Source organism: Hyperoodon ampullatus, assembly GCF_949752795.1.
Source record: "Hyperoodon ampullatus genome assembly, chromosome: 4".
In the NCBI taxonomy this organism is placed as follows: domain Eukaryota; kingdom Metazoa; phylum Chordata; class Mammalia; order Artiodactyla; family Ziphiidae; genus Hyperoodon; species Hyperoodon ampullatus.
This window is the reverse complement of record NC_136917.1, coordinates 30,305,638-30,319,044: the sequence shown is the minus strand read 5'-3', so window position 1 is coordinate 30,319,044 and position 13,407 is coordinate 30,305,638. Positions and strand designations below refer to the sequence as shown.

General features: G+C 51.3%; 1 protein-coding gene across 4 annotated transcripts in view; it reads right to left on the bottom strand.

Annotated features, from left to right (window-relative positions):
• The window catches only part of VAV1 (vav guanine nucleotide exchange factor 1), a gene marked incomplete at both ends in the record, with an annotated part of 56,176 nt that extends 46,259 nt beyond the window's left edge, over nucleotides 1–9,917 (bottom strand). For all 4 annotated transcript variants that reach the window (XM_079703087.1, XM_079703090.1, XM_079703088.1 and 1 more), the window contains one exon: nucleotides 9,714–9,917. In XM_079703087.1, coding sequence (XP_079559213.1) covers nucleotides 9,714–9,917 — 204 coding nt within the window. The remainder of the gene's footprint in view (nucleotides 1–9,713) is intronic.
• Nucleotides 9,918–13,407: the final 3,490 nt, after the last annotated feature.

Below are 13,407 nucleotides of genomic sequence, written 5' to 3'. Positions count from 1 at the left end.
TTCTTCTCCATCCTGACCCCTGGCTTATTCTGTCTGCAGCACTTACTACCGTGTTTTATTGATTTGCCTGTTTACTGTCTGTAGCGGGTTAAATGGCAGCCCCCAAATAGATACATCCACATCTGATCCCTGGCACCTTGGTGAGTGTGATGTTATTTGAAGAGAAAAAAAAAAGGACTTTGCAAGACTTCATTAAGGATGTCAAGGTGTGGAGATCTTTCTGGATTATGAGACACACAGACAGATAGACACAGAGGAAACAGCCACGTGAAGATGGAGGCAGAAGCTGGAATAACGCAGCCACAAGCCAAAGAACGCCTGGAGCCAGCAGAAGCTGGAAGCAGCAAAGATCGGATTCTCTCCTATAGCCTGGAGATGGAGCAAGATGCTGCCGACACCTTGTTTTCAAACCTCTGCCCTCCAGATCAGTGAGACAATATAGCTGTTGTTTCAAGCCACCCAGTTTTTCAGACTTTGTTACAGCGGCCACAGGAAACAGAACACAGGCAGCCTTCTCTCCCACAAGGCCATGAACTCAGGAGAGCAAAGAGGAAATCTGTGGTGTTTCCCATCACCCCAGCCATCTGCACAGCGCCTGTTGCCGATGATAAAATAAATGAATGTCTAACTTGAAGAAGCTCTCAATCTCACCTTCACCCCAGCCAGTAATTGTTCACTTCTCTTTGGATTCCGCTCCATCCTCCCCACCCCGCCCACCCACCTCCCCACCCCCCTACCCATCCCCCACCTCCCCGGACACAGGAAACTCACTCCCTCCAAAACAGTGGTTCTCTCAGGGGCAATTCTGCCCCCCAGGGGACATTTGGCCATGCCTGGGGACATTTTGTGGTCACTACTGAGGTGGGGGGAGAGTGGGTGAAGGTCAGGGATGCTGCCCAACTTCCTACAATGCACAGGGCAGCCCCCAAGACAGAGAATGAAGCCCCAATTTCAGCACTGCTGATGCAGAGAAACTCTGGACTCAATTTATTGATAGTACTTGATGCCAATATAAACATCGATTGATCGATTGCCTCCTGACTTCTCTTCCCCGCTCTTCTGGTAACAGTCCCTCAGTTTCCCAGGTGAAACAGCCCCTCCCCGAGCCTAGCTCCTTTGGGTAGAGTCGACCCCGCCCCCAACTCCAGAAATGGGCACGTGACCTGGCCTGACCAATCAGACCATACATTCTCCCAGGCACAGCAATTGGTTCAGAATTGGACATGTTACCCGCCCCCCCAAACATTCATGTGCAATGAAAGAGAGATCTGGGGTTTAGAGGCCATTAAATCGACCCTCCCATTTTCCACTGGACACACAATTGTGGGAATAAAAATTTGGTATATCTGGGCACTCTTGTTTGCCTCCATGAGGGGAAAGGATGACTGAAAATGGAGGGAAACACCACAAAGAAAGCAGAGTTAAGAGATGGAGTGCAACGGGGAGAGAGGAGAGGGTTCCTGAGATATCTCCTGAACCCCTGGATCCAGCCGGACCTGAAGGCATTTCCTCCCAAGCTTTTCAGTTATATGAGGTAATAAATATTATTTTTGACTAAGCCAGTTTCAGTTGGGTTTTCTGTCACAAGATCTAAGACTCTTGCTTGAAACTTCTGCAGACTAAGTTCAGAATTTCCTCAAACCTTAAACTTCTCCAACTGAACATCCCTTATTTCTTCCACTATTCCCCAAGGGACCTGACTCTCATGTTCCTCTTAAAGCCCAGGTCTCAGAACACCATCCCTGAGATCAAAGGGGACAGTCCATCTTTACAATGTAGTGAGATCTTTAAAAGCCCAGCTATGCCCACCCAACACACCCTCTGGTCCTGCCCACTTCCTGGCACCATTAATGTTAGCAAGGGAAACAAACAGAACTTTGTCTTTCGGTCCCTCAAATATTCCCCAACCTCCCACACGCAAATTGGCGTGTCACCTCCTCCAGGAAGCCTACCCTGATTGTTTCTGGGGGTTCTCTTCTCTCTGCTCTCACAATACCCTGGGCTTCACTCACCCATCACTGAGTGTGTTAATCTGTGTTGTAACTGCCTATTTCCTCGTCTGTTTCCATGATTTTCATGATGGTCTGTGTCTCATTCATTGTGGGATTCTCCATCAGAATGTCTCAGAAATGTCTCTGAGGTGGGTGGTAGTATCATCATTACTATTGTTGTTATTATTGCTGTCATCACCATCTTCATTTGCCTCATTTTACAGATAAGAAAACAAAAGGTGAGAAGCCACATAACTCGGAACTAGTAAAGGCAGGATAATCTCAGGCAATCCATCCTCAATCATCGCTAACCAACTACCACTAACCAGTAGTAAGTAAGCACTCAACAAATACCTCCTAAATCAGGGAGGGATCAGCAAACTCTGTAAAGAGGCAGACAGTAATTTTTTTTTTTGGCTTTGCAGAGAGAAAGCAGCCACAAACAATGTGTCAACAAGTAGGCAAGACCTTGTATCAATTAAACTTTGTTTACAAAAAGAGGCAGACAGCCCATGGGTTATAGTGTGCTGACCCTTGTATTAAATGACTGAAAAAATGAAGTGAATATTTGATCAACATTTATTGAGCACCTACTATATGCCAAGTGCTGTTCTAGGAACTGGGGACACAGTTGTGAACCAAACAGACAAAAAGTTTTGCCCTGACACTCCAGTGTGGGAAGCAGATAATAAGCAAATAAGTTAAAAATTATGGTAAGTCAGAGAGGGCTAAGTACTGTGGAGGAGGGCTTCCCTCATGGCGCAGTGGTTAAGAATCTGCCTGCCGATGCAGGGGACACGGGTTCGAGCCCTGGTCCAGGAAGATCTCACATGTCGCGCAGCAACTAAACCCGTGCTCCACAACTACTGAGCCTGAGCTCTAGAGCCTTCAAGCCACAGCTACTGAAGCCCACGTGCCTAGAGCTCATGCTCCGCACCAAGAGAAGCCACTGCATCGAGAAGCCCGTGCAACCGCAACGAAGAGTAGCTCCCGCTCGCCGCAACTATAGAAAGCCCACGCACAGCAATGAAGACCCAATGCAGCCAAACACAAACAAACAAATAAATAAATAAATAAATACCGTGGAGGAAAATAAAAGAAGGAAGAGAATGGTGGGGAGAGGGGTAGGCAGGGGCAGGGGGTGTGATTTTTACATATGGAAACCAGAGGAAATCTCTCTGATAAGAAACCTTCAGGAGATAAGAGAACAACCAGGGTGTATATCTGGGGGAAGAGGGATTTGTAGAGAAAGAACAGCATGTGCAAAGGCCCTGGAGCTGAATTGCACCTGGTGGGTTCTAGGGACAGTGAGGGCAGGCCCACATGGCTGGAGTCGAGTGAGGGAGGGGGAGAGAGGGAGGAGATGAGGTTCTGCAAGGTGGGCAGAGGCCACATGCATAGGTTCTTCTGGGTCATGATGAGGACTTTCACTTTTACTCCAAGGGGAGCCATGCGTGGGAGGGCTGGGAGCAAGGGGAGGGACAGGGGTTTCCAGCATCCGCTGTGAGTCCTGAAAGGTGACATTTCCCAGTATTGGACCCAGAGAGGAAGTCAGTGAACAAAGCAGAATGGAATGGGAAAGAAGGCACAGCGCAAATGTTGACACCCGCCACCCAGGCTTCTGTCCCAGTCAGCCCCAGTGGACATGTTTAGATGCGATCTTCCACCCAACCCAACCCAACCCACTTGGCTGAGATTTGCTTGCACCAAGCCCCACCTCAAGTCCCCAGCTGCATCCTTCCCCCATGGCTCTGGTCCAGGTCCTCCTCATTCCTCATCCCACAGAGGTTTCCTCTAAACTAGCCCCCTCCAGACCTGCAACTCTGAAGCCAGCTAGGCATTACCCTGAGGTCCTCTGGCACTGCCTTCTCTATATCCACCCAACCCATTTCGTTGTCCTCCCTGGCACCCAGCTAAGCTACATTCCCATTCCTGTCTTGCAGCTGGATGGGACCATGTGACCAGTGGAACAAGAATGGAGGTGATGGTGCCACTTCTGGGCCTGGCCCCATGAAAACCTCTCAGGGTTTCCCTCCTCATAACTCCCTCCTTGTCCTCTGGCTGAATAGAGAACTCCAAGGGCTCCAGGGAGGATGGGGCCATGAGATGGAAAGAGCCCAAGTCCTGTAGGAACTTTGTAAAGAAGGGCTATCCTCTTAATCCCCCAGTTGACCCAAACTGGATTGTGATATAAGCTAGAAGTAAACTCTTTAAATTCACTGAAGCAATGCAGTTCATTACAGCAACTAACATTTTGCACCCAGACCTATACCACATCCTACAGGCAAGCTCAGATCCATTGAAATCAAATTAGCAAAAAAGAATGACTCCCATTAATTTAGCACTTGCTATACATTAATCGTACGTTAATCACCATGATAGGAATTTAACTTACCTTATCATGTTGAACCCTCACATAACCCTGAGATAAAGGTGCTGTCCACACCCCCATTCTGTAGATAAGACAACCTGGGCAGAAATAGGTTAAGTAATTTTGTTTCTCCAAGATCACAAACCTAGTAAGTACCTGACTTGAAATTCAAAGCAGCCCAATATATAAAGAGTTCCTAAAAATCAATAAGAAAAAAATGCCAGCAGTCCTAGAAGGAAAAAAATAATGGGCAAATGAAATGAACAAATATTATTTTGCAGAGAGAAAATATAAAGAGTTCTTAAACATACGAAAAGAGGCTCTATCTCACTCAGAATAAGAGAAATGTACATTGAGTCATAATGAGCTTCATTTATCACCCAAGTTGGCAAAACTCCAAAAGCTTAACAACTGTTGGCAAGGCAGTGGAGAAACCAGCATTCTCATTGCTAGAGGTAATGTAATTGGAACAATGCATATGGGAACAATCCCATACAGAGAACAATTTGGCAGGATCTACTGAAAACACAGACTCACCCGCTTTGAGCCAGCAAAACCTTCTGAGAATTTGTCCCATGGATATACATGCTCATGTATCTGGCTGCAATAATAACATTTATATGTAGCTAGATACTTTTCTAAGTTCTTGATAGTAACTCATTTATCCTTCAGAACAATGCTTCCAGATGGGGATTTATTATCTCCATTTTACAGATGAGGAAACGGAAGCACAGAGAGGTTAAGTAACATGCCCAAGGTCACACAGTAGAGGAGCCAAAAAACAGTTCATGGACAAGGTTATTCATCACAGTTAGTTTGTCAGAACAAAAGCCTGGTGCAATCCAAGTGCCCATTAATAGGGGTGATGGTAAATTAAGTGATCCCCAAGCCGTGCAATGGAATACAGTTTAGAGAAACAGTCCCTGGCCACACGCCTGCAGTGTAGCCAAAAAAAAAAAAAACAGAGTAGGGATCCTGGTACCAGGCTGCCTGGGTTTGAATTTCTGACTGTCACTTACAAGCTGGGTGCCCTGAGGCAAGTGACTTAACTTCTCTGTGCCTCAGTTTTCCCGTACGCAATATGAGGATAATGGTAATATCTACCTCGTAAATTGTTATGGAGATTAAACAAGTCAGTGTATAGAAAGTGTTTCGACCAGGGATCAGCAAACTTTTTCTACAAACATCTGGATAGTAAATATCTTCACCTGAACAGGCCAGACACTCTCTTCGTCAATTACTCAACTGTAGAGTTGTAACTGGAAATCAGCCATAGATAATACGTAAACAAATGGACGTGGCTGTATGCCAATAAAACTTTATTTATAAAACATGCTTGTGGTTCACATTCGGCCCTCCCATTGTAGTTTGCCAACCCCCAGTTCAGATGAATGCCTGGCACACAGTTAGCCCAGTATAAGTGGTTTGTTAAGTAAATGTACAATCTAGAATATCATGCAGTCATTTTTTAAGAAGAATGAGAACAATCTCTATGTATTGATTTGGAAAGATTCCCAAGACGATGATTAAAGTGAGAAAAGCAGGGTATAAAGCAGTGGGTGGTATGTGCCATCTTTTGTAGTAAGAGAGGAGGGTAGTTAATAAAAACCTGCATTCCTGTTTGCATAAGGAAATTCTAGAAGGCTATATAGTCAAAGAAAAAAGGAGTCACTTATGGGGGAAGGTAGCACCTGGGTATCTGAAGAAGATGGCTAGAGGTTACACTTTTTCCCTGTGCACCTTTTTATGTGTTTTGATCTTTGAATGATACACATGTATTATTTAACCAAAGAGTCAAATATTTTAAAGATTCTACCAGGCTGTCTGTCCCCCAGCACAGGGTGTCGCAACCTCAGCACTGTTGATATTGGGGCCGGATAATTCTCTGTCGTGTGTGACATTGTTGAGCAGAATCCCCGGGCTCTATCCACTAGATGCCAGTATCAGCTCCCAGACGTGACAACCCCAACTGTCCCAGGACATAGCCAAGGATCCCCTGGGGGTGAAACCACCCCAGTTGAGAACCACTGCCCTGACCCAAACTCCTCCAGGCTGTGCTATGCTGCCAACCTTCCCTATATCCCTCATTTTCCCTAAAAAGACTTTTTATAGAGGGTTTATCAGGTGTCAACACAGTGCTGAGCAGTATTGAAATACTACAACAGTCTTCCCCAAAAAAGGTGCCGTTTTTAGCCACAGTTCACAGATGGGGAAACTGAGGCTCAGGGAGGCGAAGCCAGCAAGTGATGCTGTCAGGATTGGCTCCCAGGTCTGGCTCCTCCAAGCCACCACCGTCAACCCCCACCCCAGCCCACACCTCGTATTCTAACTCTCCTACCCTCTCCCTTCCCTGCCTCTGCCAACGGCACCAGCATTTACAGGCTGGGGACCAAAGCACAGAGAGGTTAAGTAACACGCCCAAGATGCCACAGTGGAGGAACTGAAAAAAGATTCATCATCTTGGCTCCAGTGACCGCTCCCATCCTGAGTCTAATCAGCTCCCCCGTCCTGGTGGATCTTTCCCACAATGACTGTCACACTTGTCTCTTCCTCTCCACTTCCTCAGCTTTAAAGTTTCATCTCTGCCACCCGGAATTTGGGCTCCCAGAGAGAGTGAGAGTGTCTGGTCATCACTGTGGCCGCCTATGATGGTGTCATCGTCTTTCTGGGTCTCAGATCTCAGCTTGGAGACTCGCTTCAATCTGACCTCACCATGAATCATGCCCACCAGCCAGCCCACTCACTGCCCTGCAGCACAACTACGTGGGAACTGACCTGCTTCCACCTCAGAGCCTTTGCACTGGCAGTGCCTCCTGCCAGGAGTGCCGTTTCTTCAGAATCACATGACTCATTCCCTCACTTTGCCCAGGTCTCTGCTCAAATGTTGCCTCCTCAGTGAGGCCTCCCAGACCTCCTATGCAAAAGTGCAACCCCACATTCCCAAGCCCCCTTCTCCAGGCCATGTACCACCTCTGACAATGTATATGTTTCCTTATTTGCCCACTGTCAGTGCCTCCCACTAGAATGTGGGCTCTTCGACAATAGGAGTTTGTGTGTGTCTTTTTCCCACTGTCTCAGCACCAAGAAGAGGCTCAGCGTACATCATAATTGTTGATGAATGAACGAATGAATGAATGGATTAATTAATTAATATGCTCTTCCCACTTTCTACCCAGGGAACAGTGGAGCGAAAGCCGAGGAACTCTGAGGAGGAAATGAGAGAAACTAGGAAGCATCCTAATTCCAGGCTCCACACCTTCATGCCATTGTGTGTCCCCCACCCCATCCCACCCCCATCAGGAGCCCTCCCTTTTCTCTCTCTGCCCTTCCATATCCCACTGGCAGTTCATGTCCCAGGCTTAAATCTGTTGATGGACAGGGACTTGAAAACTTAGAGAGGCTGTTCTTGTGATACCTCCCTCCAACTTAATGTGACCACCTTTTAGCTTCCTGCTCATGGCCCCACTGTGAATGGGGCGCAGGGCTGAGCTTCAAAGGGAGACAAAATGCGCAGGGCAGGATGGCACAGAGCTCCCAGATGGGGAGGATCAAGGAACACCCCTGCCCAGTGCAGGGCCTGACACAGCTAGGAACCAGAACCCAGAGCAATTAGAAAACTCCTACTCACCCTTCAAAACCCAGCACAAATGTCCCCTCTTGCATAAAGCCCAACTCTCCCAGGCAATGTCTTGCCTTTGTTCCAGGGCCCCCAGCCCAGAGGTTTCTTCCTCTGCCCTGGTCCTGACAACACAAGGCTGGGGGATGTCTGTCTCCCCCGGTCTGGGAGCACCTTGAGGGCCAGACCCAGGCCTGGGTCCTTGGTGTTGCCCAGCACAGAAAATCAGGACACATTAGTCCCTGAAGCTGCCCTCCTAGAGAATAATGCCACAACCCCTTGCCTTTTATCAGAAAACCAGCTGTAGGGAAGATGCAGGGAAGGATAGAAGTTCATCCTTAAGTCTAACCACTTTCCCATTAGCTGCTGTTGAAGCCTCACTGGATCTCGATTGCTCAGAAGTCTGGGGCCTGACTGGTCCGACAGCTACTTCCTTCTGTGTGGAAGCCAGGAGGCAAGCACATGGAGGAAAATTTGGGATGGCCTGTGGCCAGAGCAGCTGGTGGCTGGGGGTGGCAGGGGAATCTCTGGGGTTCCCCCGCTGCCATTCTTTCAGGAAGCCTGCCTGGGCTAGGGGAGGGTGGGCCTCTTCCACGTGTGGCCCTATCCCCAGGAAACACCCCCAGGGACCCCCCTAGGCCCACTCCCTGGTCGCTGACTGCCCCTCCCCGCATCCACACATGGCATCTCAGGCCAGAGAGGAGGCAATGCCCGAGCCTGCCCACCATCCGTCCCCAGAGAGGTCCCCCTCTAGCCCACAGCGCGTCCAGATAAGCCTTTCCTCCCAGGGTAGGGCCTGAGGGCTGGATGGCAAGTGTCAGACCCGCAGGGTAGGCAGGGCATCCCCAACCGTCAGCCATCACTTTCCACCCAGAACTCAGGAGGCCAGAGGGAACCAGAGAAGGTACAACAGAAAGAGAATCCAGTCCAGTTACCTCCCCCACCCCACCGCATTCAAATAGGGATTTGAATAGATTTCCTGAGCTGGGGGCGGTCACAGTCAAATCCTCCTGCCCCTGGACCCCGGGGCCCTTGCAGAAATCCCTACAGAGAAAAAGCAGCTATTTCTACGTTCCCAAAACCCCAGGACCCACTTTCGGGGTTCTGGACCAGGTCCTGCCTCAACGTGCCCCCTGGGATGGATGGAGTTAGGAAGACCAGACCCCCAGGCCCATAGCACCCCACCCACCCCATGCTGCCCCAGGCCCAGGCAGGAAGCCAAGGGGAAGACGTGAGGGGAAGGAAGGGGCCCAGGGCCTGGGAGGAGGAGACACATGTGGGGGAAGGAATCAGAGGAGGCCCCTCCCCCATAGCCAGAATCTTGAGGGGTTCGGGGGAGGGTCAAAGGAGTTGAAAACCTCAGGCACCCTATTGGCCACCCAGGGGGTTCCTAGCCCCCCTCAAGACCCCCACAGAGTCCCTTTTGGGGGCTTGATCCCCACTGGAGCCAGCCTGGGGCTTTGGGAGCTTTAACCCCAAGTTTGCCAGTTCTCAGCCTAGATGTGGGTTAACTGAGCCTATGAGCCCATTCCCGTTAACCTTGGGTGGGCCACCCCTGTATCCCCGAGTGTTACAACCGCCATATCCCCCGTACCCTGTGCCAGACCCTGCGGCGGGGGGACATCCTCCCCTCTACACGGCTGGCCCAGAGGTGCAGAGCATCAACCCCCTGGGTACCAGCCTGGGATGCCTCCCACCACCCACCCTGGGGCAGGCCCGTCAGTGGCCGTCTCACCTGGGACATCTGGGGACGCAGGTTGACCTCCCGCAGGTTGATGGCATGGGGCAGCAGGTTGTTGAGCAACTGGCACAGAAGGACGCCATCCCGGAGGGCCTGCGCCAGTTCGCACACCTGGGCCCCATCCCAGGTCACGCGGTGGCTGGGTGGCAGTACCCGGCACTGGATCAGCCAGTGGGTGCACTGGCGCCACAGTTCCATGGTTGCTGGCTTCCCGGGGCCGGCCCGTGCACCCTCGCGGCCTCCTTCGCCGCCCGCCCGCTTGCCTCCGCTAGCTAGCTACCACTTCCTCTTCTTTGCCTGTAACTGTCGCCCTGCGACGGGGCGGAGGGGGAGCTGTGGGGCGGGGGGGCGGGGAGCACCTGCAGCCCAGCTCCAGCCCAGCCCCTTTCAAGCAGGACCTGGCCTCTCCTTCCCCCACCAACTAGTACTGGGGCATCTGGGAATGGGTTCAGGGTAACAAGGCGGAGGCCTGCCTCCTTCCTCTGTATCCACCCCAAGAGCTGTACAACCTCGGAAACATACTCAAAATCCGCCCTGTTCTCACCCCTCCCTCCTCCACCTCCACCCTCATCCAGCCCCCAACCTTGGCAGCCTGGACCTCCGCCCCACGGCCGGGCTCCCGTCCTCATCCCCCCTACACACGATCTGTACTCCCCACATCAGAGGGCACCTATGAACACCTAAGTCAAGTCGGGATGCCCCACAACCCCCCTCGTCTGGGATAAAAGTCATCCCTGCAGCCCACAAGGGCCTGCATGAGCACTCATCACTTCCCTGCCCTACTTCTCCCACTCTCCCCCACTTTGCACTGTTCCAGCCAAATGGGCCTCCTTAGTGTTCTTTCAACACACCACGTAGCCCCAGAAGCTTGCCCTAGAATCCTGCCACAAGGCCTTTGCACATGCTAGCCCTTTGCCTTAGGCAATTTCACGGCCAGCTCCCTCACTTCCTGCAAATCTTAGCTCTAGATCATCTTCTCATGAAGTTTTCCCAAACCTCTCCATTTCAGATCAGAGCCTTTCTTCCCACCCCATCACACCCTATCCCACTTCCCCACCTGTTATTTTATTATACTTATTTCTTTATTGTGTATTGAGAAATTTGTGTCTGGAGTTGGAACCACTCCCCCCAGCACCTGGCACATATACATGCTCCATAAATATTTGTTGAATGAATGAATGAATGAATAATTGAAAGCTCTATGGCTCTACCTCTGACATTTATCCCAAATCCGTTCATTTATTCCCATGGCCTGGCCACCATCATCTTTTTTGAACTTCGATAGTGTCGTTCATTGGTTTAGCAAATATTTACTGTCTTTGTAGCCCTTATCATTACCTGAAATCATGTGCTCTACGAGGTCTCTCTACCCACCTCCACCCCACTAGATTGTGAGGAGTCTCCCCCCTCCGTCTCACAAGCACCCACCCACCCCACCCGCCACCCGAGCCACCCCCCGGATTTTCCCTTTTAATTATTGTAACCACTAAGGGGCGCTAGACTCCTTTCACTGGACATACCCCCTACCCTCTGACTGTATCAAAACCAGGCGGGGAGTGGGTCAAGGAAGGGATACCCCTCAGCCTGTCCTGAGACTGGAGTCTCTTCCACATTGGCAGATGGGGAAACCCAGCCTGGTAATTCCCAGATTTACGATCCTACAGGCACCAAAACTTTCTTCCCCAACCATCCGTGTTTCTCTATGCGTCAATTTTCTCATCTGTAAAATGAGTGACAGTAACCTTCGCCGTTTAGAATTACGGTAGGGGTCAGAGATGGTGGGGCTGCAAAGATCAGAGGAAGACAGGATAGCGCTCCAGGGCTCCGCACTTGAATTCCACCTTGACCAATCACAAGCCGTGTCAAACTTGGGCAAACTTGTGCTGAGCTGTCCCATGCCTCAGTTTCTGCATCTAGAAAATGGGGTGATGAAAACAGTACCCATCTCATTGAGAGGTCTACGTAAAAATGTGTTGAAGCAGGGCAAGCAAAGAGAACGGTCGTGGCACACAGTAAGCGCTTAATGAATGTTAGCTGCAGCTACTGCTTTCAATTCTGTTGTTATTATTATGCGCCCTCAATAAACTTGGCCAGAGCGTCCTCTTTCTAGTTCCAGATTCCTCCCTCCCCCACCTTTCTCACGCTTGTCTCCGGCTGACAGGATGGAAGCCCCCCTCCCCTCCTTCCCTCCACGTAGGAAACCACCTGAAAGTTTACCCCCCAGTCCTGCCAGAGTCTAGATCAGCTCCAACGTTCTGTTACTGGGAGAGGCTGTCGTGTTTTCCCGCATCTCTCTCCACAAAACCCGACACCCAATGGGGTTCCTTCCCGGAAACCCAGGGGGGTGGTCTGGAGGAAGCTCACCCGGCCACGTCACAGCTGCCACCACTCCCTGCCAGGCGAGAGAGCCCGTAGGGACCGCCCCGCCCCTGCCCTGAACACTGAGGGGCTAGGAGACACGCCTTGCCCCGTCCCAAGAGGCCAGGGATGCTTAGGACCAGCCGAAGGCCCTAAGCCAGCCGGGGCCTGGCTCTAAGGGGCGGGACTAAAAGAGGAGTGAGGAGATGAGTGGGCGTGGTCAGCCCGAGAAGGGCGGGGCAAATTTAAGGGGGCGGGGTCCACTAGTAGGAACGGAGTTCCCAAGGGGGCGTGGTCTACGGGAAGAAAGTTTTATCTGAAGGGGGTGTGGTTAGCGAAAAGAAAGTTTCTAAGGGGGCGGGGCGAGAACAAGGGGGCGGGGTGAGAGCCCGGAGGTTACAGTTGGAGAGGGGGCGGGGCCTGGAGGGGCGGGGTTTAAATGGGCGGGACCAGGTGTTGGGGCTCGGTTCCCCTCGGGCGCGGTGGGTGAAGGCTGGACCTGGCTGGGGCGGGGAGGGAGGGGTCTGGAGCCGCAGAGCCTCAGCCTTCCGCCCGGCCCCAGGTTCTTGGGAGCTCCGCGGGTCCCGGCCCAGGTGAGTGAGGGGCCCCAGGCAGATCCAGGACCGGGAGATTACTGGGGCAGGGAGTTCTTTTTTCCAGGTGGGGCCACCAGCTCGCAGGGAGGATCTGGGTGTCTGTCCACGCGCGTCCTCGAACGTAAAAAGGGTCGCCTGACTGGGGCGCTGTGTATCACGCGTGTCCGTGTACCTGGGCGACCTCCTCCAAGCGTGTTTTCTGTGCAACACGGAAAGCCTCCCTGCTTCCACTTTTGCCTGAAAGATCTTTTTAAACCACAAACCAGATCGTGCCCCTCCCTCACTTCAAACCCTTCCCATAGCTCCCCTTCCATCCCACTGAGATGAAAATTCGAGGTCCAGCAGTTCCTGCATCGTCTCTGCCTATCTCACTGCTCTCCACTTCACTCCTGGCTCACAGCACGCAGCCCCACCAGCCTCGCTGATGACGTAAGATGTAAAAAGCAAGCTCCAGGCCTTTGCACTTGCCGTATCCCCGCCTGGACTGCTCTTTCTCCACATCTTTGCATCACTGTCTCCCCTCTACTGAGGTCTCAGCTCCCAGCCAGCCTTCTTGACATTTCCCTGTTTTATCACCTTCATTGTTCACCCTTAGACATTACCTTCTTCATTCATCCTGCGCTTATTTGTTTTGTGTCTTGCCCACCGGAGGGGCCTTGGTCTCATTCATCACTGTTTCTCCAGGGTCTAGAACAGAGCCTGGCACGCAGTAAGCATTCAACCAGTCAGTGTTT